The sequence below is a fragment of the Tamandua tetradactyla genome, chromosome 7 (assembly GCF_023851605.1).
Source record: "Tamandua tetradactyla isolate mTamTet1 chromosome 7, mTamTet1.pri, whole genome shotgun sequence".
Lineage (NCBI taxonomy): Eukaryota > Metazoa > Chordata > Mammalia > Pilosa > Myrmecophagidae > Tamandua > Tamandua tetradactyla.
In genome coordinates, this window is record NC_135333.1 from 32,421,960 (window position 1) to 32,446,134 (window position 24,175).

Consider the following 24,175-nt stretch of genomic DNA (forward strand, 5'->3'; position numbering starts at 1 on the left):
CAAAAGGGGGAAGAGAGAAATGAGAAAAAATAAAGTGTCACGGCTGAGAAATTTCAGAGTTGAGAGGTTATCCTGGAGGTTATTCTCACACATTACATAGATATCCCCTTTTTAGTTTAAGGAGTATTAGACAGGCTAGAGGGAAGTGTCTGAAACCATAGAGCTCTGTTCCAGTAGCCATGTTTCTTGAAGATGATTATATAATGATATAGCTTTTACAGTGTGACTGTGTGATTGTGAAAACATTGCGTCTGATGCTCCTTTTTATCTAGGGTATGGACAGATGAGTAAAAAATATGAATAAAATAAACAAATAATAGGGGAACAAAGGTTAAAATAAATTGGGTAGATGGAAATACTAGTGGTCAATGAGAGGGAGGGGCAAGGCATGTGGTATATATGAGTTTTTCTTTTTCTTTCTTTTTTTTTTTTACACTAAGGTGTTTTTTTTATTAATTAAAAAAAATTAACTAACACAACATTTAGAAATCATTCTTATACTAGATGAGCAGGCGGAAGACTCAAAATCAGGTCACTCACACACAAGTAAGAAACACAAGAAGAAGACGCGCCACTGCTCTGAAGAAAAAGAAGAAGATGACTACATGCCCATTAGAAATACTAACCAGGATATCTACAGGGAAATGGGATTTGGTCACTATGAAGAAGAAGAAAGCTGTTGGGAGAAACAAAAGAGTGAAAAGAGAGACTGAACTCAAAACCGAAGTCGTAGTCGATCTCAAGAAAGGGATGCCCACTACAGTAATAGTCACAAATCCAAATACCAAACAGATCCCTATGAAAGAGAACGGAATAAAAAAAGAGACCGAAGCAGGAGTCCAAAGAAATTCTTTCTTTTTCTTGAGTGACAAAAATGTTCAAAAAAATGATTATGGTGATGAATACACAACTATGTGATGATACTGTGAGCCACTGACTACACCATGTGTAGAATGTTTGTACATTAACTGTTTGAATGTTAAGTTTTATCAATAAAAATATTTTTAAAATTACCTGGCAAACAAAAAAAAGAAAGAAAGAAAAACAATATACTACATACAAAGGAAACCTGAGTTTGGACTACTCAACTGGCATTACAGAGGTGAGAAGGCAGTGGTGCGATATATTTAAGATCCTGAAAGAGAAAGACTTCCAGCCAAAAATTCTGTACCCAGCCAAACTGTCTTTCAAAACTGAGGGAGAGATTAAAATTTTCACAGACAAGCAAATGCTGAGAGAATTTGTCAACAAGAGACAAGCTCTACAAGAAATACTAAAGGGAGTACCACCAGCTGGAAAAAAAAAGACAGGAAGGGGGGTCTGGAGGAGAGCACAGAATTGAAGAGTACTGTGCCAGTTTAAACCTGTGGTGTACTCCAGAAAAGCCATGTTCTTTAATTCTCATATAATATAGAGGGCTGGGAGCATTTTGATTGTTCCTATGGAGATGTGACCTACCCAATTGTGGGTGTAACTTTTGATCAGACAGCTTCCATGAAGTTGTGACTCCACCAATTAATCCTTTAAAAGAGAAAACATTTTGGAGAGAGTCCCTTTTCAGAGTCACCAGAACGCCACAGAACCATGAAGCAGAGAGTCCACCAGCCAGCGACCTTTGGAGATAAAGAAGGAAAATGTCCCCAGGGAAGCTTCATGAAATGAGAATTAGGAGAGAAAGGTGAGAGACTTTACCATGTGCCCTTTCAGCTGAGAGAGAAACACTGAACATCATCGGCCTTCTTGAACCAAGGTATCTTTGTCTGGATGCCTTAGATTGGACATTTCTATAGATTTGTTTTAATTGGGACATTTTCTTGGCTTTACGACTGTACACTAGCAACTTATTAAATTCCCCTTTTTAAAAGTCATTCTGTTTCTGGTATATCGCATTCCAGCAGCTAGCAAACTAGAACAAGTACCAATAAGGGTAACCTAAAGGATAAAAAGAGAAAGAGAGAAAGGAATATATAGATCTGACAAATAAAATCCAGAAGATATGATGGTGGATTCAAGAAATGCCTTTACAGTAATGACTTTAAATGTTAACGGACTAAACTTACCAATTAAAAAATACAGATTGACAAATGGATTAAGAAATATAATCCAGCGATATGCTGCTTACAAGACACTCATCTTGGAAACAAACATACAAACAGGTTGAAAGTGAAAGATGGAAAAAAATGTTCTATGCAAGCTATAACCAAAAGAAAGCAGAAGTAGCTATATAAATATCAGACAAAATAGACTGTAAATTTAAAGACATCATAAGAGACAAAGAAGGACAGTATATATTAGTAAAAGGGACAATTCACCAAGAAGAAATAACAACCATAAATATTTATGCTTCCAATCAAGGTGCTCCAAAGTACATGAGACAAACACTGGCAAAACTGAAGGGTGCAATAGATGCTTCAACAATAATAGTGGAGACTTCAATACACCACTCCCCTCTATAAACAGAACAACCAGATAGAAGGTCAATAAGGAAACAGAGAATTTAAAAAGTTTGATAAATGAATTCAACCTAACAGACATATATAGGTCATTACACCCCAAAACACCAGGATATACATTGTTCTCTAGTGTTCATGGAAAATTCTCCAGGACAGATCATATACTGGGGCACAAAACAGGACTTTATAAATTTTAAAACACTGAAATAATTCAAAGCATTTTTTCTGGTCACAATGGAGTAAAGCTGGAAATCAATAACCATCAAAGAACAAGAACTTTCGCAAACATATGGAGATTAAATAACATACTCTTAAGCAATAAGTGTGTCAAAGAAGAAATTGTTAGAGAAGTCAGTAGCTATCTGGGGATGAATGAAAAAAATGAGAATACAACATATCAGAACTTACGGGATGCAGCAAAGGTGTGTGTTGAGAGGGAAATTCACTGCCCTAAATACCTATATTAAAAGAGAAACAGCAAAAATTCATGACTTAACTGGAGGAACTTCAGAAAGAACAGCAAACTAACTCCAAAGCAAATAGAAGAAGAGAAATAGCAAAGTTTAAAGCAGAATTAAATGAATGGAGAAGAAAAGAACAATAGAAAGAATCAATAAAAACCAAAAGCTAGTTCTTCAAGAAAATCAATACAATCAATGATCCATTAGCAAGACTGACAAAGAAAAAAAGAGAGAGGATGCAAAGAAAGAATATCAGAAATGAGATGGGGGTCATTACCACAGAACCTGAAGAAATAAAAAGAAAATCATAAGAGGATACTACGAAAAACTATACACCAACAAACTAAACAACTTAGATGAAATGGAAAAATTCCTAGAAACACACAAACAAGCTACACTGACTCAAGAAGAAATAGAAGATCTCAACAAACCAATCACAAGTACAGAGATTCAAGTAGTCATCAAAAATCTTCCTACAAATAAAAAGCTAGGGCAGATGGCTTCAACGGAAATTTTATCAAACATCCCCAAAAGAACCAACAACAATCCTGCTCAAACTTTTCCAAAATATTGAGGAAAAAAGGAAGACTAACTCATTTTATGATGCTAACATCACTTTAAATACCAAAACCAGGTAAAGATGCTACAAGAAAGGAAAACTACAGACCACTCTCCCTAATGAACACAGACGCAAAAATTCTCAACAAAATATTAACAAATCGAATCCAACTATACATTAAAAGAATTATATGCCACAACCAAGTGGGGTTTATACCAGGAATGCAAGGATGGTTCAACACAAGAAAATCCATTAACATAATACAGCACATTAACAAATCGAAACAGGAAAAATCATATGATCATCTCAATTGACACTGAAAAAGCATTTGACAAAATTCAAAATCCTTTCCTGATAAAAACACTTCAAAAGGTAGAAATCAAAGGTAACTTTCTCAACATGATAAAAGGTATATATGTAAAACCCATAGCCAGCATCATATTCAATGGTGAGTGGCTGAAAGCTTTCCCCCTAAGATCAGGAATAAGACAAGGATGCTCACTGTCACCACTACTATTCAACATTGTACTAGAAGTTCTAGCAAGTGCAATCAGGCAGTAAAAAGAAATAAAAGGCATACAAATTGGAAAGGAAGAAGTAAAATTTTCTTGTTTGCAGATGACATGGTACTATACTTGGAAAATCCTGAGAAATCTACAACAAAATTACTTGATCTAATAAACAAATTCAGCAAGGTAGCAGGTATAAAATTAATGTGTAAAAATCAGTAATGTTTCAATACACAAGCAATGACCTAAGCATGGAGTTTCAATTAAGGGAAAAATTCCATTCAAGGTAGCAAACAAAAGAATCACGTATCTAGGAATGAGGGATATAAAGAACTTGTACACAGAGAATTACATAACATTGCTAAAAAAAAGTCAAAGAAGATCTAAATAGGTGGAAAGACATTCAATGCTCATGGATAGGAAGGCTAAATATGGTCAAGGTGTCAATTCACACAAATTGATCAACAGATTCAATGCAATACCAATCAAAATTCCAACAACCTACTTTGAAGACTTGGAAAAGCTAATTACCAAATTCATCTGGAAGGGAAAGTGACCCCGAATAGCTAACAGCATCCTAAAATAGAAGAATGAAGTGGGAGCATTAACACTCCCTAATTTTAAAAGTTATTATAAAGCCACAGTGGCTTATATACAATCAACAAGTAAAAGATAAACAAAGCAGCCCAATAGAAAATGATCAAAGGATATGAACAGGTAAGTCAGAAGTCTTACATAGTCAATAAATATACAAAAACATTTACTCTTACTTATAATCAAAGGAATACAAATTAAAACAACAGTAAGATTTCCCTTCAATAGGCTGAGCCCTCAATCTCGGAGGTCACCCCTATGAGACTTATTCTTATAAAAGATAGGCTAAGCCTACTTAAAATGTGTAATAGTCATCCCCAGAAAACATCTTTTGTTGCTCAGACATGGCCTCTATCTCTAAGCCAACTTAGCAGGTGAACTCACTTCCCCCAACATGAGACATGACTCCCAGGGGTATAAATCTCCCTGGCAACATGGGACAGAACTCCTGGGATGAGCCGGGACCCACTGTCATAAAATTGAGAAAGCCTTCTTGAACAAAAGGGAAAAGAGAGAACTGAGACAAAATAAAGTTTCAGTGGCTTAGAGATTTCAAACAGAGTAGGAAGGTTATCCTGGAGGTTATTCTTATGTATTATATAGATATCCTTTTTTAGCTTACGGTATATTGGAGTGGCTGGAGGGAAGTGACTGAAATTGTTGAGCTGTGTTCCAGGAGCCTTGATTCTTGAAAATAAATGTATAAAGATACAACTTTTACGCTATGCTTGTGACTGTGAAAACCTTGTTCTTGATGCTCCTTATATCCAGGGTATGTACAAATGAGTAAAAAAAATATGGATGAAAAAAATAAATAATAGGGGGATAAGGGTTAAGATAAATTGGGTAGATTGAAATACTAGTGGTCAGTGAAAGGGAGGGTAAGGGTATGGGATGTATGAGTTTTTTCTTTGTATTTCTTTTTCTGGAGTGATATAACTGTCTTAAAAATTATCATGGTGGTGAACACACAACTATGTGATGATATTGTGAACCACTAACTGTACAACATGTATGGACTGGGTTTACCCAGAATGTTAAGATTTGGCAATAAAAATATTTGAAAAAAAATTTCCTTGCTGTATTTCCTGCCTATACAACTGGCAAAGGATAAAGGAATTTATCCTATTGAAATATACCAGTGAACAAACTATTAGGTATGAGGATGTCCACTGCAGCACTAATTGTAACAGTAAAAAAACTGTAAACCACTTACATGTTCAAGATAGAAGAATAGTTATGTGGTAAATCCATAATCCAGGTTATTTATACAACCCTTTAAAAATAATGAGCTCTTTCTCATATGCAAATTTCTAAGTACTGACATGGAAAAATATCCATGATGTAGCCAGTTTCAAAAAAGAATAAATAGCCTGATTTTACCTTTGTTTTAAAATTATGTTTATATAGGCATAGAAAACATAACATATTAGGTTAACAAGCTATTAGCAGAGAAAAGAATTGGAAGAGGGATGATGAGTAGGAACTTTCCACATGATGCATTTTGCATCGAGTAAAATTTTTTACTATGAGGATGTTACTTTCAGTGTGGTTTTAAAAAAAAGATAAATGAGGAAAATCTACTTGATGTCTGTAAAAAAAAGTTGGTTTTTCGAATATTTGTAGTGTTTTAATGAGAGAAAAAGGGACTTTCCTAAAGAATGATTTCGTGGCTAGTAGGGAGAATATCACCCCAGCCTCCAAGATGTCTACATCCCGATTCCTGGAACCAGTGGATACATTACCCCAAGTTGCAAAAAGGATTTCGCCAATTATCCTGTATTACCCAGCTGGGACTAATCTAATCACAAGTGCTTGGAAGCAGAGAACCTTTCCCTACAGTGGTCAGAGGGAAACGTGACTACAGAAGAATGGTCAGAGTCAACGTTGCTGGCTTTGGAGATGGAGGAAGGGGCCATAAGCCAAAAAATGGGAGTGGCCTCTAGACACCGGAAAAGGCAAGGAAATAAATTGTCCTTTAGAACATTCAGAAAGGAACACAGCCCTGCTAATATCCTGATTTTAGCCCAGTGAGACCCGTGTCACATTTCTAAACTACAGACCTTAAAATAATAAATGTGTTGTTTTAAGGCGCTAAGATTGTGATAATTTGTTACAGCAGCAAAACAAAACTATTTCAGCGACTTAGCTCTGTCAATTTCCAAGCATTACTTGAGTGGTAGTGTTTCCTGGGACAATGTAGTTCCGATAGACAACTGAATATTTTGACACTGCTCCTGTTTCAGTCCTGCCTTGGAAGCATTTTCTGTCAACAAAATATAGCTAAGATTTTACTTAGGTAAAAAAAATGTAATGTTCTTTCAATTGCAAGTTAATTACTTCTAAAGATCCATTTGTTTACTAAATATACATTACCTGCCAATGGCTAGTTACGAATATTAATCATTTTAATACCCCTTTATTATAGACAACAAATTCAGACAGACTTAAAAAATACAATTTCAATTCTCATCTTTTCTCACATCAACAACTTGACTTTATGGCTTTATTATCTGAAAGCTCTTTTTTAAATAAGATATAATATAGTATAGAAAATAGTTTGAAAAAGTGAAAATTATTCGATTTTTCAGTTCAATTTTTAGCAAACAGGCATAACAACTATAATAATTCGAGTTAATATGTTTAAAAATGTGAATGCTGCCGTGAATTTCACATATTCTTAAAGAAACTAATCAGAAATGTATAGATCATTTGATGACAAAAAATTATAAGTTTGATTCTCTTTGTGTGTGTGTGTGTGTGTGTGTGTGTGTGTGTGTGTGTGTGTGTGTGCATGGTCTGAGAATCGAACCTGGGTCTCCCGTGTGGAAGGCAAGCATTCTACCACTGAACCACCCATGCACCCCCACAGTTCTCTTTTTAAAATTTAATTTAAACATAAAAAGAAAAATATATACCAACAAAAATACAATATTTATGCTTCTATATTTTTGCTAAATTTAATGTTTTTTAGTCTTAATATAATTTTCATTTCTATGTTAATTACTATGTAAACAGAAGTATTAGTACAAACTATACAGCAAATAATTAGTTCTAATAAGGTGTATGCACACAACTGGAGGCACATAAAGACTTCCCAAAGGTTCAGTAGGCATAAATAGTTTTAAAGGAATCAATTTCCAGATCCACATTTCAAATTTGAACCGAATTCCAAAAATTGATCTGCTTGACATAAATGTAATCATAAAGAAAGATAGACGATAAAGATAGAGATGGTATAATCTAGAAATGCCTAGAGTGTATAATGATAGTGACTAAATGTACAAATTTTAAAAATGTTTTTGCATGAGGAAAAACAAAGGAATGTCATTACTGCAGGGTGCTGAAAATAGATGGTAATTAATATTTTAAAATTTCAACTTATGAGACTAAAGCAAAAAAATGTTTATTTGGTATAAAATTTATATTTTGACTAGTGCATTTCCTAATATAACTTATGCAGATAGTTGGTTGAACAACATAAGTACATGGAACCTTGGGTAGGACATGAGATTTTGTTGGTTTGTCCACAGTGAGGCCCCGATGAATCGCAGAGTGATTTGACTGGTGAGTGGAAAAGTAGTTGCAAAGTCCCCTTCGGGGAATTGTGAGAATGGGGGAAAATTCAACCTCCCCAAGTTGAATTCTTGGTATTCTCACAAGCAGTGTGGACAACCAAAGCTATAGGCTAAGCACCCAGTTTTGGGGTTTGTTCATATGAAATTTAATCCCACAAAGGATAGGTCAAGCCTACTTAAAATTAGGCCTAAGAGTCACCCCCAAGAGAACCTCTTTTGTTGCTCAGATGTGGCCTCTCTCTCCAGCCAACACAACAAGCAGACTCACCACCCTCCCCCGTCTACATGGGACATGACTCCCAGGGGTGTGGATCTTCCTGCCAACGTGGGACAGAAATCCTAGAATGAGCTGAGACTCAGTATCAAGGGATTGAGAAAAACTCTAGATTGAGCTGAGATACAGCATCAAGGGATTGAGAAAACCCTCTCGACCATAAGAGGGAAGAGTGAAATGAGACTAAGTGTCAATGGCTGAGAGATTCCAAACAGAGTCGAGAGGTTATCCTGGAGGTTATTCTTACACATTAAGTAGATATCACCTTGTTATCCAAGATGTAATGGAGAGGCTGGAGGGAACTGCCTAAAAATGTAGAGCTGTGTTCCAGTAGACGTGTTTCTAGATGATGATTGTGTAATGATAACAGCTTTCACAATGTGACTGTGTGATTGTGAAAACCTTGTGTCTTATGCTCCTTTTATCTACCTTGTCAACAGATGAGTAGGACATATGGAATAAAAATAAATAATAGGGGGAACAAATGCTAAAATAAATTTAGTTTGAAATGCCAGTGATAAATGAAAGTGAGGCGTAAGGGGTATGGTATGTATAATCTTTTTTTTCTATTATTGTTTTATTTCTTTTTCTGTTGTCTTTTTATTTCTTTTTCTGAATTGATGCAAATGTTTTAAGAAATCATCATGATGATGAATATGCAACTATGTGATGATATTGTGAATTGCTGATTATATATGTAGAACAGAATGATCATATGTTAAGAATATTTGTGTTTCTTTCTTGTAATTTTTTTTAATTTAAAAATTAATTTTAAAAAAGGAATTGATCTGCCTGAGAATAAAACTGTCTGGAGGCAACAGGCTAGTTCTTTCCCCCTTCCCTTTCATAATCAGTTTTCTCCCACTTTACAAAGACAGACATATCCCTCACCCATCTTACCATGGTATATTTTCCCAAAGCATAAAAACTTGAAGGCACCAAACAACAGTTTAAAATACTGCTACAGGGAAAGCCTCCTTTAATCAAGGTACTAAAAACCCAAAGTAAAGGTTCAAGGTTTGTCCTGTTTTACACAGTTCTTTTAATGGCAAAGCATGTCATTAGTAATGAGGTATTTGGGAACATTCATTGGTATTCAGATATATTACAGTATGGAGTAACAGGACAGCTGACAAGTTTCATTTAACGACTTTGCCTTTTTTATCCTCCAACTACTGTCAAAGAACGTAGAATATCAAGCCCTGTGAAAGCAAAGCAGAGAAAGCTTGGGAAGCAGTGACACCTTATTTCATGAAGATAGCAAATTTATGACAAGGCTCCATGCCTTATTCACTTATCTTAAGAAAAGTATTCAGGGGTGTGGAAACTTCCAAAGTGATGTTTATTTATACATTTATTTGAACAAATAAAGTTGGACTTTATCTGAAAGAAAGCTTAAATCTGTTTTGGCTGGTTGTTTTGACAGTGATGTTGGCTTTACCACTTAAGTTATAATATTTTTCAAAATTGAATGAACTAAATTTGCAGAAGATTAGATGAAAATATATTTAAAGTACATGATAATTGAATAGGGTGTCAGATTTTGTTGGTTTGTCCAAGTTAGTGTGATGCCCTGATAAATCCCAGAGTGATTTAAGCAGTGAATAAAGAAGTATTTGTAAAGTCTCCTTCAGTAATGGGGAGAAAGGAAGAAACATTCAACTCCTCATTTGGAGAATTTCTGGTATTCTCATAAGCAGTGGGGACAACCAAACCAATAGGCTGAGCCCTCAATCTTGGGATTTACCCGTATGAAACTTATTCTTGCAAAAATAAGCTAAGTCTACTTAAAATTAGGCATAAGGGTCACTCCCAGAGAACCTATTTTGTTGCTTAAATGTGGCCTCTCTCTCTAAGCTAACTCAGCAGGTGAACTCACTGCCCTCCCTCCTACCTGGGACATGACTCCCAGGGGTGTAAATGTCCCTGGCAAGGTACGACAGAAAGCCCGGGATGAGCAAGGACTTGACATGAAGGGATCAAGAAAGCCTTCCTGATCAAAAGGGAGAAGAGAAATAAGACAAAATAAAGTTTCAGTGGTTGAGAGATTTCAAACAGAGTCGAGAGGTTATCCTGGAGATTATTCGTAAGCATTATATAGATGTCCTTTTTTGCTTTATGGTGTATTGAAGTGACTAGAGGGAAGTACCTGAAACTGCTGAGCTGTGTTCCAGTAGCCCTGATTCTTGAAGATGATTGTATAAAGATATAATATTTATATGTGCCTGTGTGATTGTGAAAATCTTGTGCTTGATGCTCCTTATATCCAGGGTATGGACAGATGAGTAAAAAATATGGACTAAAAATAAGTAAATGGTTGAGGGGACAAAGGTTCAAATAAATTGGGTGGTTGGAAATATGAGCAGTCAATGAGAGGGAGGGGTAAGGGATGTGGGATGTATGAGGTTTTTTTTTCTTTTTGTTTCTCTTTCTGGAGTGACGCAAATGTTCTAAAAAAAATGATCCTGGTGATGAACACACAACTATGTGATAATCTTGTGAACCACCGATTGTACCCATGTATAGAATGCACGTGTGGAAGATTTCTCAATTAAAAAAATACAGTACATAAGATAAAATCATTTTGTCAAAAATGTATTATATTGACAGGTCTATTACAATATTTTAATTTTTTCCTATACATTCTGTGTATATTGGGTTAAAGCATAACAGGTATAATTAATACTCTTTTGTTAAATTGCAGCAAGGATTTTTTTTGGCATTATTCCCAGAAATTGAGAAAGTAAATTACTCCTAATGATTGTTTAACAATTTTTTTTCAAATAAGGTACTTCCAATCCTTTGTTTTCAACAACATTGAGCTTAGACCTAATCAAGTTAACAGGTGATGAGATGAAAAATATTTTTATAACATATTATCATATAATTTTTTGCATACAATTTGGAAAGAGTTCATGGAATTGATTGACATTGTTACAATAAAACAGTTTCCATTTCCAACTATGTTTTTATGTGAACAAGTTTCTCAAAACTTACATCTATAAAAATGTAAAATAGGATCAGAATTTATGCTGTATCCTTTTTATTTCTAGCAATAAGTAATATTCATATGTGGGTAAATGAACAGGCCCATTTGTCTTATAAAAATATGCATTTCCAATAAAATAGTTTTTTTATGTTTATGCCACATTTATAAAACTTTATATGGTTTTGATCAGTTGTGTACAAATAACAATTGTAATAAGTAAATCTAGAAGGACCATTTTACCATTTAAAGCTTCTGATCACAGAAAATTCAGAAAAGTAATATAAATGTATATATATTTGAGGTAGAAAAGACTTTCAAGCATATAAATATTTTATATATGGTCAACATTCCGTAAGAAACATAGAAAAGAAATAAGACTAAGGAAAAAAAGAGAATGAGGCAAAATTTTTAAAAATTAAGGTTTCTTTCATGTACTTAAAATGACTAAAAGTATAATTCACAATGGTATGCAGATTCTTTTAGATAAAGTTAAAAGAGTAATGTAAAAGTTTCTTGTTTGTTTTCTTTGTTTTGTTGTTTTTAATGCCAATATTTACAACATGCCAGAAATTCTCGCTTATACTTATGATAAAATTTCACCTGTCAACTTAAAAATGTGTGAAGAGTTAGGTAATTTTTCGAAAATTTTTAGGGGTTATGCAAGAAAAGTAGCTTGGAGAGGAATGCTCCTTGCCTTCAAAAACTTTATAGCCTGACTAAAGAGATCTAACATCTAGACTTACAGGAAACAATTATGGAAGAAGTACAGTCTGAACTTTCTTCAATTAACTAACTTTATGAATAAAAATTCTGAGGAGGAAGAAAGTAATGCACATGCGTAATCAGAAAGAGCCTCGAGCAGGAAGTAAAAATTGAACAAGACTTTACAGGCTAGAATTCGAATATATGTACAAGAAGAGAGAAATCATGCCAAGCAGAAGTAACTATGTAGGTAAAAGGAGCAAGTATGCAATGTGCACAACACCAAGGAGATAACAAGAACTTTTCATTTATGGACGTAACTTTTCATTTTGTTGCAATTTCAAACAAAAATGAATAATTAAAATGACCTTATTTTGGACTTAGAGGTTTTATAATTAACACTGGCAAACAGTTGTGATTTGAAGCTTACAGCATCTATCTACTTTCATTCAAGAACTCTTCTGTTGTTCCTTTGGCATTCAGCAACAAAACTGTCTTTAAAATGATACGTTTAGGTTTTATCATAGAAATGGATAATAAAAAATTCAGAAAATTAATTTTTAAGTAAATTATGAGAGAAATTGAAGAACAGCAAGAATGTGAAAAAAAAGGTATCTCCCACATTTTGAGATGAGTTTTGGCCTAGAATAGCTAAAATGTTACAAATCTATCTTCAAGGATCTTGTAGTGGGGAGAAGGAAAGTAGTTAGAATATTATGCATCTATTGAAATTTGCTAAATTTTCTTTAGTATCAGCATGACATTGTAAGTGTGATGTGCTTAATGCAGCTATTAGATTAGGTGAATACACAGCATTTATTTCTGAGAAATTTCACAAGCACATAGAAGGGGAGAACACACATTTAGTCCCTCTGGTATCATAAGCTAATTATCAATTGAAACTGGGAAGTAACAAGCCAAGGATGATTAGTATGTGAATGAAAAACCTCAAAGGAAAAAGTGAAATTATGCTATTGAGTCATCTGAAGACGCGTGCTTAGATACCAATCTGTAGGCACTTTGTAGGAACCTTCTAGAGAAAAGCAGTAGATCTCATTGAGCCTGTACATTAAATCAGATAATACTACAAAGCAGAACTGGTGATCCCTATGCTATTCCTAAGATGAAATATCAAACCAACATTGAAATATCAGGTATTAACAATGCAACAGCTCATTTTGGAATTGAAATATTCCATAGACTGAACAAATTCCCATATTTTTCCATTTATTATTTAGCATCTAATAAATATTATTGCTATTGATTGACAGGGTCCTTTCAAGTAGAATTTTCTATAATGGGTGCAGTTATTAAAAATTAAATTTTTAAAGAAATGAATAGTGTATCCATCAGAGAAAAGTATTCAGTGGATGACATTAAGATATAAAAGCAAAGTCCCAAAATGTTTATAGCTTACTTTTGCAGAATAATGAGTTTGGAAGCTTCACTTCAATTTCACTGTTTTGGAGCACAATTACATTTAATCATCATCAAATAATTGATATCTGTTCTATTTTTTAACTTTAATTTTATAATAATTTCAAACTTACAGAAAAGTTGCAAGAATAATATGAAGAATTCCCACATTCTTCATTCAGATCCACCAACTGTTAACATTCTGCCCCATCTACTTCATATTTCTCTGTTCTAGTTTGCTAGCTGCCGGAATGCAATATACCAGAAATGGAATGGCTTTTAAAAGGGGAAATTTAATGAGTTGCTAGTTTACAGTTCTAAGGCCAAGAAAATGTCCCAATCAAAACAAGTCTATAGAAATGTCCAATCAAAGGCATCCAGGGAAAGATACCTTGGTTCAAGAAGGCCGATGAAGTTCAGGCTCTCTCTCTCAAGTGAGATGGCACATGGAGAACACAGTCAGGGCTTCTCTCTTGGCTGGAAGGGCACATGGCGAATACGGTGTCATCTGCTAGCTTTGTCTCCTGGCTTCCTGTTTCATGAAGCTCCCCGGGAGGCGTTTTCCTTCTTCATCTCCAAAGGTCGCTGGCTGGTGGACTCTCTGTTTTGTAGTGTTGCAGCATTCTCTGCCCTCTCTGAGTCTCTCTCTACAAAATGTTTCCTCTTTTATAGGACTTCAGAAACTAATCAAGACCCACTCAGATGGGTGGAGACATGTCATCCCCTAATCCAGTTTAACAACCGTTCTTAACTAAATCTCATCAACCAGGGAGATGATCCCATCACAGTCTCAAATACACAGCATTGAATAGAGACTATTCTACCTTTAAGAAATGGGATTTATATTAAAACATGACTTTTCTTAGGGGGCATACTTCCTTTCAAACCAACACATTCTCTTATTTATGTAGACATTCTATTATTTTCCTCTTTTTATTGCTGCTGTTTTGTTTTTTTTTTTTTTAACAAAGAAGGCACCGAGAATCGAGCTCAGGTCTCTGGTATGGTAGCTGAGAATTCTGCCACTGAGCCACCGCTGCCCGCCCCCTCTTTTTTAAATTTAATTTAATTAAAAAAATTTTTTTAAACATAACATACAAACACAAACATTCCTACCATATGATCATTCCATTCTTGGTATATAATCAGTAACTCACAACATCACCACATAGCTGTATATTCACCACCATGATAATTTCCCAGAATATCTGCATCAATTCAGAAAAAGAAAAAAGAAAAAAACCCCAAATATACCACACCCTCCACCCCTCCCTCTCACCAACTGCCAGCACCTCCATCCACTCAATATATTTTAGCCTTTGTCTCCCCAATTCTTTTTCTATACCCCTTACCACTTCTTTTCATTGATCACTAGCATTTCAACCCACTAAATTCACCTTAATATTCATTCCCATTATCTATTCCCCTCCAATCCACATGTTTTACTCAACTGTCCATACTGCAGACAAAAGGAGCATCAGACACAATGCCCTCATAATCACACAGCGACACTGCAAAAGCCACACCACTACACAACCATCTTCAAGAAACATGGCCACCAGAATACAGCTCCACACCCCCAGACACCTCCCTCCAGCCTCTCCAACACACTTCAACCAAAAAATATCCATACAATGCGCAAGATCAACCTCCAAGACAACCCCTTGACTCTGCTCAAAATCTCCCCGCCACCAACACCTTACCCTCTCTTATTTCTCTCATCCCACCCTGGTCCATAAGGCCTTCTCAGTTCCTTGAGGCCGAGTCCCAGCCCACTCCAGGATCTCTGTCTCACGTTGCCAGGAAGGCCTGCACTCTTGGAAGTCATGTCACATGGAGAGAGGGGGAGGGCAGTGAGCCAGCCCACAGTGCCAGCCAAGAGAGAGCGAGGCCACATCTGAGCAACATAAGAGGCCCTCTGGGGGTGACTCTTAGGCCCAATTTTAAGCAGGCTTAGCCTATCTTTTGCGGGGATAAATTTCATATGACCAAACTCCAAGACTGAGGCCTCACTCTATTGCTTTGGTTGTCCCCACTGCTTGTGAGGATATCAGGAATTCTCCACATGGGAAAGTTGAATTTTCCCCCTTTCTCGCCATTCCCCAAAGGGGACTTTGCAAATACCTTTTTATTCACTGTTCAAATCACTCTGGGATTTATCAGGGCATCATTATGGACAAACCTACAAAATCTCAGCCCTATTCAGGGTTCCACATACTTATGGTGTTCAAATAAAATGTCCATATAAGTTATATTAGGAAATGCACTAGTGAAAATATAAATTTTGTACCAAATACACATTTTTTGCTTTAGTCTCACACATAAGTTAAAGTTTTAAAATATACATTACCATCTATTTTCAATATCCTGCAATATTGACAATTCCTTTGTTCTTCCTCATGCAAAAACATTATTTGATTTGTACATTTAGTCACTATCATTATACACTCTAGGCATTCCTAGATTATACCATCTCAGTCTTTATTATCTATCTTTCCTTCTGATTTCATTTGTGGCCCCAGCCCTCCTCCCTCTATCATTCTCACATTCAGTTTCATTCAGTGTACTAACATCCTCTCCAGCACTTGTCGTTTTCTGTTTTATTGATAATGGCCATTCTGGTGGGTGTGAGATGATATCTCATTGTGGTTTTCATTTGCATTTCCCTAATAGCCAGGGAGGTTGAGCATCTTTTCATGTGCCTTTGGCCATTTGTATTTCCTCTTCTGAGATGTGTCTGTTCATGTCTTTTGCCCATTTTGTAATTGGGTTGTTTGTCTTTTTGTTGTTGAGTTGAACAATCTCTTTGTATATTTTGGATACTAGACCCTTATCTAATATGTCATTTCCAAATATTTTATCCCATTGTGTAGGCTGTCTTTTTACTTTCTTGAAGAAGTTCTTGGGTGCACAAAAGTGTTTAATTTTGAGGAGTTCCCATTTCTTTCTTTCTTTCTTCAATGCTCGTGCTTTGGGTATCAGGTTTAGGAAACCACCTCCTCTTATAAGATTTATAAGATATTTCCCTATATTTTCTTCTAACAGCTTTATGGTCTTATATCTAATGTTTACGTCTTTGATTCATTTTGCACTGATTTTTTTGTATATGGTGTTTTGCACTGATTTTTTTGTATACGTGAAATATGGTGTGAAATATGGATCCTCTTTCATTCTTTTGCATATGGATATCCAGTTTTCTAGGCACCATTTATTTTTTTGGGGGGGGCATGGGCAGGCATTAGGAATTGAACCCGGGTCTCTGGCATGGCGGGTGAGAACCCTGCCTACTGAGCCACCGTGGCCCACTCTCTAGACACCATTTATTGAAGAGACTGTTCTGCCCCAGGTGAGTTGGTTTGACTGCCTTATCAAAGATCAATTGTCCATAGATGAGAGGGTCTATATCTAAACACTTTATTTGATTCCATTGGTCAGTATATCTATCTTTATGCCAGTACCATGTTGTTTTGACCACTTTCATTCATAATATGCCTTAAAGTCAGGTAGCATGAGACCTCCAACTTCATTTTTCTTTCTCAGGATACTTTTCACTATTCGGGGCACACTTCCCTTCCAGATAAAATTGGTTATTGGTTTTTCTGTTTCTGAAAATTACGTTTTTGGGATTTTAATTGGTATTGCATTGAATCTGTAAATCAATTTAGGTAGAATTGACATCTTAACTATATTTAGTCTTCCAACCATGAACATAGTATGCCTTTCCATTTATTTAGGTTTTCTGTGATTTCTTTTAACAATTCCTTGTAGTTTTCTTTGTATAGGTCCTTTGTCTCTTTAGTTAAATTTATTCCTAAATATTTTATTCTTTTGATTGCAATTGTAAATGGAATTTTTTCAGATTTCACCCTCAGATTTCTCATTACTAGTGTATAGAAACACTATAGATTTTTAAGCATTGATCTTGTAACCTGCCATTTTGTTGTACTCATTTATTAGCTCTAGTAGTTTTGCTGTGGGTTTTTCAGGGTTTTCAACATATAGTATCATATCATCTGCAGGGTGAGAATTTTACTTCTTCCTTTCCAATTTTGATACCTTGTATTTCTTTTTCTTGTCTAATTGCTCTGGCTAGAACTTTCAACACAATGTTGAATACCAATGGTGATAGCGGACATCCTGGTCTTGTTCCTGATCTTAGGGGCAAAGTTTTCAGTCTTTACCCATTGAGGATGATGTTAGCTGTGGGTTTTTCAAAATTCCCTTTATCATGTTGAGGAAGTTCCCTTCTATTCCTACCCTTTGAAGTGTTTTCAACAAGAAAGGATGTTGAATTTTGTCAAATGCCTTTTCTGCCTCATCAAGATGATCATGTGGTTTTTCTGCTTTGATTTATTGATATGGTATATTACATTAATTGATTTTCTTATGTTGAACCATCTTTGCATGCCTGGGATGAATCCTACTTGGTCATGGTGTATAATTCTTTTAATGTGGTGATGAATTTGATTTGCAAGAATTTTGTTGAGGATTTTTGCACCTATATTCATTAGAGAGATTGGTCTGTAACTTTCTTCTTCTTTTAATAGCTTTTCCTGGCTTCAGTATGTGGGGGGTGTTGGTTTCACAGAATGAGTTAGGTAGCCTTCCCTCCTCTTTATTTTTTCGAAGAGTTAGAGTAGGATTGGTATTAATTCTTTCCTGAATGTGTGGCAGAATTCACATGTGAAGCTATCTAGCACTGGGCTTTTCTTTTTTAGGAGCTTCTTAATGACCAATTCAATTTCTTTACTTGTGATTGGCTTGTTGAGGTCAGCTGTTTTTTCTCAAGTCAATGTTGGTTGTTAATGCCTTTCTAGGAAGTTGCAATTTCATCTACATTTTCTAGTTTATTAGCATAAACTTGTTCATAGTATTCTCTCATTACCTCCTTTATTTCTGCAGGGTCAGCAATTATGCCTCCTCGTCCATCTTTTATTTTATTTATTTGCATCTTCTCTCTTCTTTTTGTCAACCTTGCCAAGTCTCCATCAATCTTAATGATTTTCTCAAAGAACCAGCTTCTGATTTTGTTGATTTCCTTGACATTTTCATGTTCTCAATTTCATTTACTTCTGCTCTAATCTTTGTTATTTCTTTCCTTTTGCTTGCTTTAGGGTTAGTTTGCTGTTTTTTCTCTAGTTATTCCAAGTGGACAGTTAATTCCTTGATTTTTGCTCTTTCTTCTTTTTTGATATAGATATTTAGGGCAATACATTTTCCTCTTAGCACTGCCTTTGCTGCATCCCATAAATTTTGATATGTTGTATTTTCATTTTCATTTGCCTCAAGATATTTACTGACTTCTCTTGAAATTTCCTCATTGACCCAGTGGTTGTTTAAGAGTGTGTTGTTGAGCCTCCATATATTTGTCAATTTTCTGGCCCTCTGCCTCTAATTGATTTTCAACTTCATTCCTTTATGATCTGAGAAGGTGTTTTGTATGATTTCAATATTTTTAAATTTATTGAGACTTGCTTTGTGACCCAGCATATAGTCTATCCTTGAGAATGATCCATGAGCACTTGAGAAAAAGGAGTATCCTGCTGTTGTGGGGTGCAATGTTCTATAAATGTCTGTTAAGTCTAGTTTGTTTATTGTATTATTCAAATTCTATGTTTCTTTATTGATCCTCGGTCTAGATGTTCTATCCACTGATGAGAGTGGGGAATTAAAGTCTCCAACTATTTTGGTAGATGTGTCTATTTCTCTTTTCAGTGTTTTCAGTGTTGGGCCTCATGTATTTTGGAGCACTCTGGCACAGTGCATAAATATTTGATTGTTATGTCTTCTTGTTGAATTGTTCCTCTTATTAATACATAGTGTCCTTCTTTGTCTTCTAATTGTTTTACATTTGAAGTCTAACTTGTTGGAGATTAGTATAGCCACTCCTGTTCTTTCCTGATTGTTGTTTGCATGAAATATCTTTTTCCAACCTTTCACTTTCTTGCCTTGCCTGTATGGTGTCTTTTCTCCTCCCTTAGAAGAGTCTACTTAGGTATTATAGACCCCAGTCAGATTTTCCCAGACCAAACTGGCCTCCTCTCAGGAGGAAAGGGTCACCTGCATCAATTTTCCCTGAGGGTGAGGCCAGCAGGATGAAAGACTTTCCTATGAAGCCTCCAGACTCTGTGTTTTTCCTATCCTGCCCAGTATGTGGTGCTTTTCTGCCTGCAGGTCCCACCAGCATAAGGTAATGTGGTACCTTTAACTTCAGCACACTCTCTTTGCTGGATGCATGGTTGAGATAGAGGAGAGATTGTTGGCTGGTTTTAAGTGCTTCACTTTTCCAAACCCTGGGGTCTGACTTCCTTGAGGGAGGGATTCCACCTGAGCTGGGCCCCACCCCTCTCCTGGGGAAGCCACAGGCTCCGGACAAACACTCAAACAAGCTCAATTCTGCCTATACCTGGGAAGACTTGCAAAGAGCAGTCAGGCCATAGAAACACAGCCACCAAAAGGAAAGAGAAAAACCCTTTTCAGAGCAGGACCCCCATTCATTGGGTTTGCAAATCAAGAGCTTACGTTGGTATGTTGCTTTGTGTACCTTCAGGTCCTATGTGCCCCCTCTTTTCCTTCAGGGCCCAGACCTTTTCAAGTATTATATGCTATCTGATCAAAAAAAACCTTTTTTTTTCTTTTTCCATCAGCCCTGCCCCCTCTGTGCTGGGGCAAAAACCAGCAACCTCTGCTTTTATTCGAGGTTCAGCTGAGCTGGGGGCCTATTTTTAGGAGTCAGAATTTGTGAATTAATTTCACAATTGGAGCTGGCTTGTGCTCAGTCCCTGCTGCTGGTAATATCCCTTTCCTTTCCCCTCTAGGAAGCAGCCTGTGGGGGTGGGGCACTGGACACTGCGGCTTGGGGAACTCACAGTTCTGGGTGGGCTTACAGCTGGTCCAACTGATCCAGACTGGAGTATGCTGTGTGTCCAGTCACTGACGTGACCCCAGCAGTTGTTCTGTAGTGTTCCTTGATATTTACTAGCTGCTCTGGAGGACAAACTAAATCCCACACCTCGCTAAGCCACCATCTTCCATCCTCCCAACCTTTCACTTTCAACCTATGTTTATCCTCGGATCTAAGATACGTCTCCTGTAGACAGTATATAGATGGTCCTATTTTTTAATCCATTCTGCCAGTCTATGTCTTTTGATTGGGGAGTTTAATCCATTAACATTTAGTGTTATTACTATAAGGGCAGTACTTTCTTCTACCATTTTGTCTTTTGGATTTTATATGTTATATCTAACTTTTCTTTTTACCTTTATTGATAGTCATCATTTCTACACTCTTCTCCACACCTCTCTCTCCTGTCTTTTCATATCTGTCTCTAGTGCTCCCTTTAGTATTTCTTGCAGAGCTGGTCTTCTGGTCACAAATTCTCTCAGTTATTTTTTGTCTGAAAATGTTTTAATCTCCTCCTCATTTGTGAAGGACAATTTTGTTGGATATAGAATTCTTGGTTTGCAGTGTTTCTCTTTTAGAATCTTAAATATATCATATCACTGTTTTCTCACCTCCATGGTTTCTACTGAGAAATCTATGCATAGTCTTATTGGGCTTCCCTTGTATGTGATGAATTGCTTTTCTAGCTGCTTTCAAGAGTTTCTCTTTCTCTTTGACACCTAACATTCTGATTAGTAAGTGTCTTGGAGTACATCTATTTGAATCTATTCTGCTTGGGGTACGCTGCACTTCTTGGATCTGTAATTTTATGTCTTTCATAAGAGTTGGGGAATTTTCAGTGATAATTTCCTCCATTAGTTTTTCTCCTCCTTTTCCCTTCTCTTCTCCTCTAGGACACCCACAACATGTATTTTCATGTGCTTCATGTTGTCATTCAATTCCCTGAGTCCCTGCTCATATTTTTCTATTCTTTTCCCTATATTTTCTTTTGCTTGTTGGATTTCAGATATCCCATCCTCCAGTTCACTAATCCTATCTTCTGCCTCTTGAAATTTAACTTTGTAGGCTTCCATTGTTTTCATCTCTTCTACTGTGACTTTCATTCCCGTAAGTTCTGTTATTTGTTTTTTCAGACTTTCAATTTCTTCTTTTTGTTCATTTCTTGTCTTCCTTATATCCTCCCTCAATTCACTGATTTGGTTTTTGATGAGATTTTCCATGTCTGTTCAAACATTCTGAATTAATTGTTTCAACTCCTATATCTCATTTGACTTGTTGGTTTGTTCCTTTGACAGGGCCATATCTTCAATTTTCCTAGTATGATTCATTAGTTTTTGCTGGCATCTAGGTATTTAATTTCCTTAATTAGTTTATTCTGGAGATTGCTTTCACTTTTTTTTACCTAGGATTTTCTTGCTGGATATAGCTTTGTTGTCTATCTGTTCTTTGACATTAGATTCTGCTTATTCTAGACCTCTAGCTTAGGTTTTGTTTAATAGATCAGGATTTTTCAGTTCTTGTTTTCTTGTTTCTTGCCCTGCCTGTATGGTGCCTTTCCCCCCCCTTAGTAGGGTCTACTTAGGTATTAAAGACCCCAGTCAGATTTTCCAAGACCAAACTGGCCTCTCAGGAGGAAAGAGTCACCTGCATCAATCTTCCCTGAGGGTAAGACCCAGCATGTTGAAAGACTTTCCTATGAAGCCTCTGGACTCTGTGTTTTTCCTATCCTGCCCGGTATGTGGTGCTTCTCTGCCTGCAGGTCCCATCAGCATAAGTTGATGTGGTACCTTTAACTTCAGCAGACTCTCCCTGCTGGGGATGTGGTTGACATGGAGGAGAGGTTGTAGGCTGGCTTTAATGGCTTCAGTTTTCCAGACCCTGGGGTTTGAATTCCTTGAGGGAGGGATTCCACCTCAGCTGGGCCCCACCCCTCTTCTGGGGAAGGCACAGCTTCCAGAAAAACTCTCAAACAAGCTTAATTCTGCCCATGCCTGGGACAGTTGGAGCCTGAGAGGCCCTGCAGCTGTATCCAAAGAGCAGTCAAGCCTTAGCAACAGCCACAAAAAAAGAAAAGAAAGAAAAAAATCCTTTTCAGAGTGGGACCCCCATTCCATGGGTTTGACAATCAAGAGCTTAAGTTGGTACACTGCTTTGTGTATCTCCAGGTTCTATATGCCCCTTCCTTTCCTTTAGGGCCCAGACCCTTTCAAGTATTTTGTGCTGTCCAATCCAAAAAAACTCTGGGCTTTTTTTTTTCTTTTTCCTTCAGCCCTGCCCTCTCTGTGCCAGGGCAAAACCCAGCAACCTCAGCTTTTACTCGAGGTTCAGCTGAGCTGGGGGCCTATTTTTAGTAGTCAAAATTTGTTAATTCCACAATTGAAGTTTGGTTGCACTTAGCTCCTGCTGCAAGTAAAGTCTCTTTCCTTTCCCCACTGGGAAGCAGCCTGTGGGGGAGGGGTACTGGGCTTGAGGAACTCATGGTTCTGGGTGGGCTCACTGCCAGTACAGCTTATCCAGACTGAAGTACTCTGTATGTCCTGTCACTGACGTGGCCCCAGCAGTTTTTCTGTACTCTTTCTGGCTCTTTACTAGCTGCTCTGGAGGATGAACTAAATCCCACACCTCACTAAGCCGCCATCTTGGCTCCTCTCCCACCCATCCCCATTTTTTTTAATCTAGAGTAAAAGTTATTGTTGTAAGTTGGGTTCCCCAGGAAACAGACTCCAATATTCAGATTTGTATGTGAAAAATACATGAGGGAGTGTTCTCAGAAATAATATCTGTGAGTGAGGAAAGCAAGACTGGGCCAAGGGAGAAACAACTGTAACACAGTTGCAATGGAGCACTTAGCCAATACCAGGAGCTGTGGAGCTGGGTTGGCTCTTCAGTTGTCCTGAAGAGAGCAGGGTCTGAAGTGAGAGGGTCAGCCTACACCCACCAGTCAGGGCTTCCCTCTGGGAGATGGTGTGACCTTGGAGAAGGAGGTGCTCTTCAGCTGAGGGAAGTCCCCAAGGAGTCCACTAGACCCCTCACCAATACTCCCATCAGGGAGAGAACAGTGTCTGTTCTTGAAGGTGGGATCCAGAAGGCTCATCAAAGCAACCACTATAGACCCAACCTCTATGTTTCTGCTTTATTACTCTCCTCTATTTACTTCTGGAAAATGTTTCAAAGGAATAGGAGACAGAGTGTGCAAGTACTGGAAGTCTTCCTTGAAAGCTAGATTTTGAGATTAGTGGGTGTGTTCATCTGAAAGCTGCCGGAGTGCAGTATACCACATATGGAAAGGCTTTTAAAAGGGAGAATTTAAAGTTACAAGTTTACAGTTCTAAGCCTATAAAAATGTCCAACATTAGGCATCCAGGGAAAGATATCTTAATTCAAGGAAGGCCAATGGGTTAGGAACACCTCTCTGAGCTAGGTAGTCATGTGGCTGGCATCTGCTCGTCCCTTGCTCCTGGGCTCCATTGCTTTCAGCCTCTGTTCCGGTGTAGGTTTATCACTTTGCTTTTCTGGGTCTGGTTTTCATCTCTTAGCTTCCTTTGGCTCTCTCCATGTTCTGGCTTATCTAACATCTCATGGTTACATCTGCGGGGGCGCCAGCCATCTCCAAAACATCTGTGCCTCTGTTCTCCAAGTGTCAACATCCATGTCAATTCTCTCTATGTTGGCTCTGTTGTTTCTGCAGGCTCTCTCTGTCAGCTCTGAGGTTTCTGTCATTTCTGGCCCTTTCCAA

General features: G+C 37.0%; 1 protein-coding gene across 1 annotated transcript in view; it reads right to left on the bottom strand.

Annotated features, from left to right (window-relative positions):
* ENTHD1 (ENTH domain containing 1) overlaps positions 1–24,175 on the bottom strand; it is a 321,748-nt gene that overhangs the window by 143,306 nt on the left and 154,267 nt on the right. Inside the window, 1 exon segment of the mRNA XM_077168183.1 lies at positions 6,749–6,842. Within this exon segment, the coding sequence (XP_077024298.1) occupies positions 6,749–6,842 (94 nt within the window).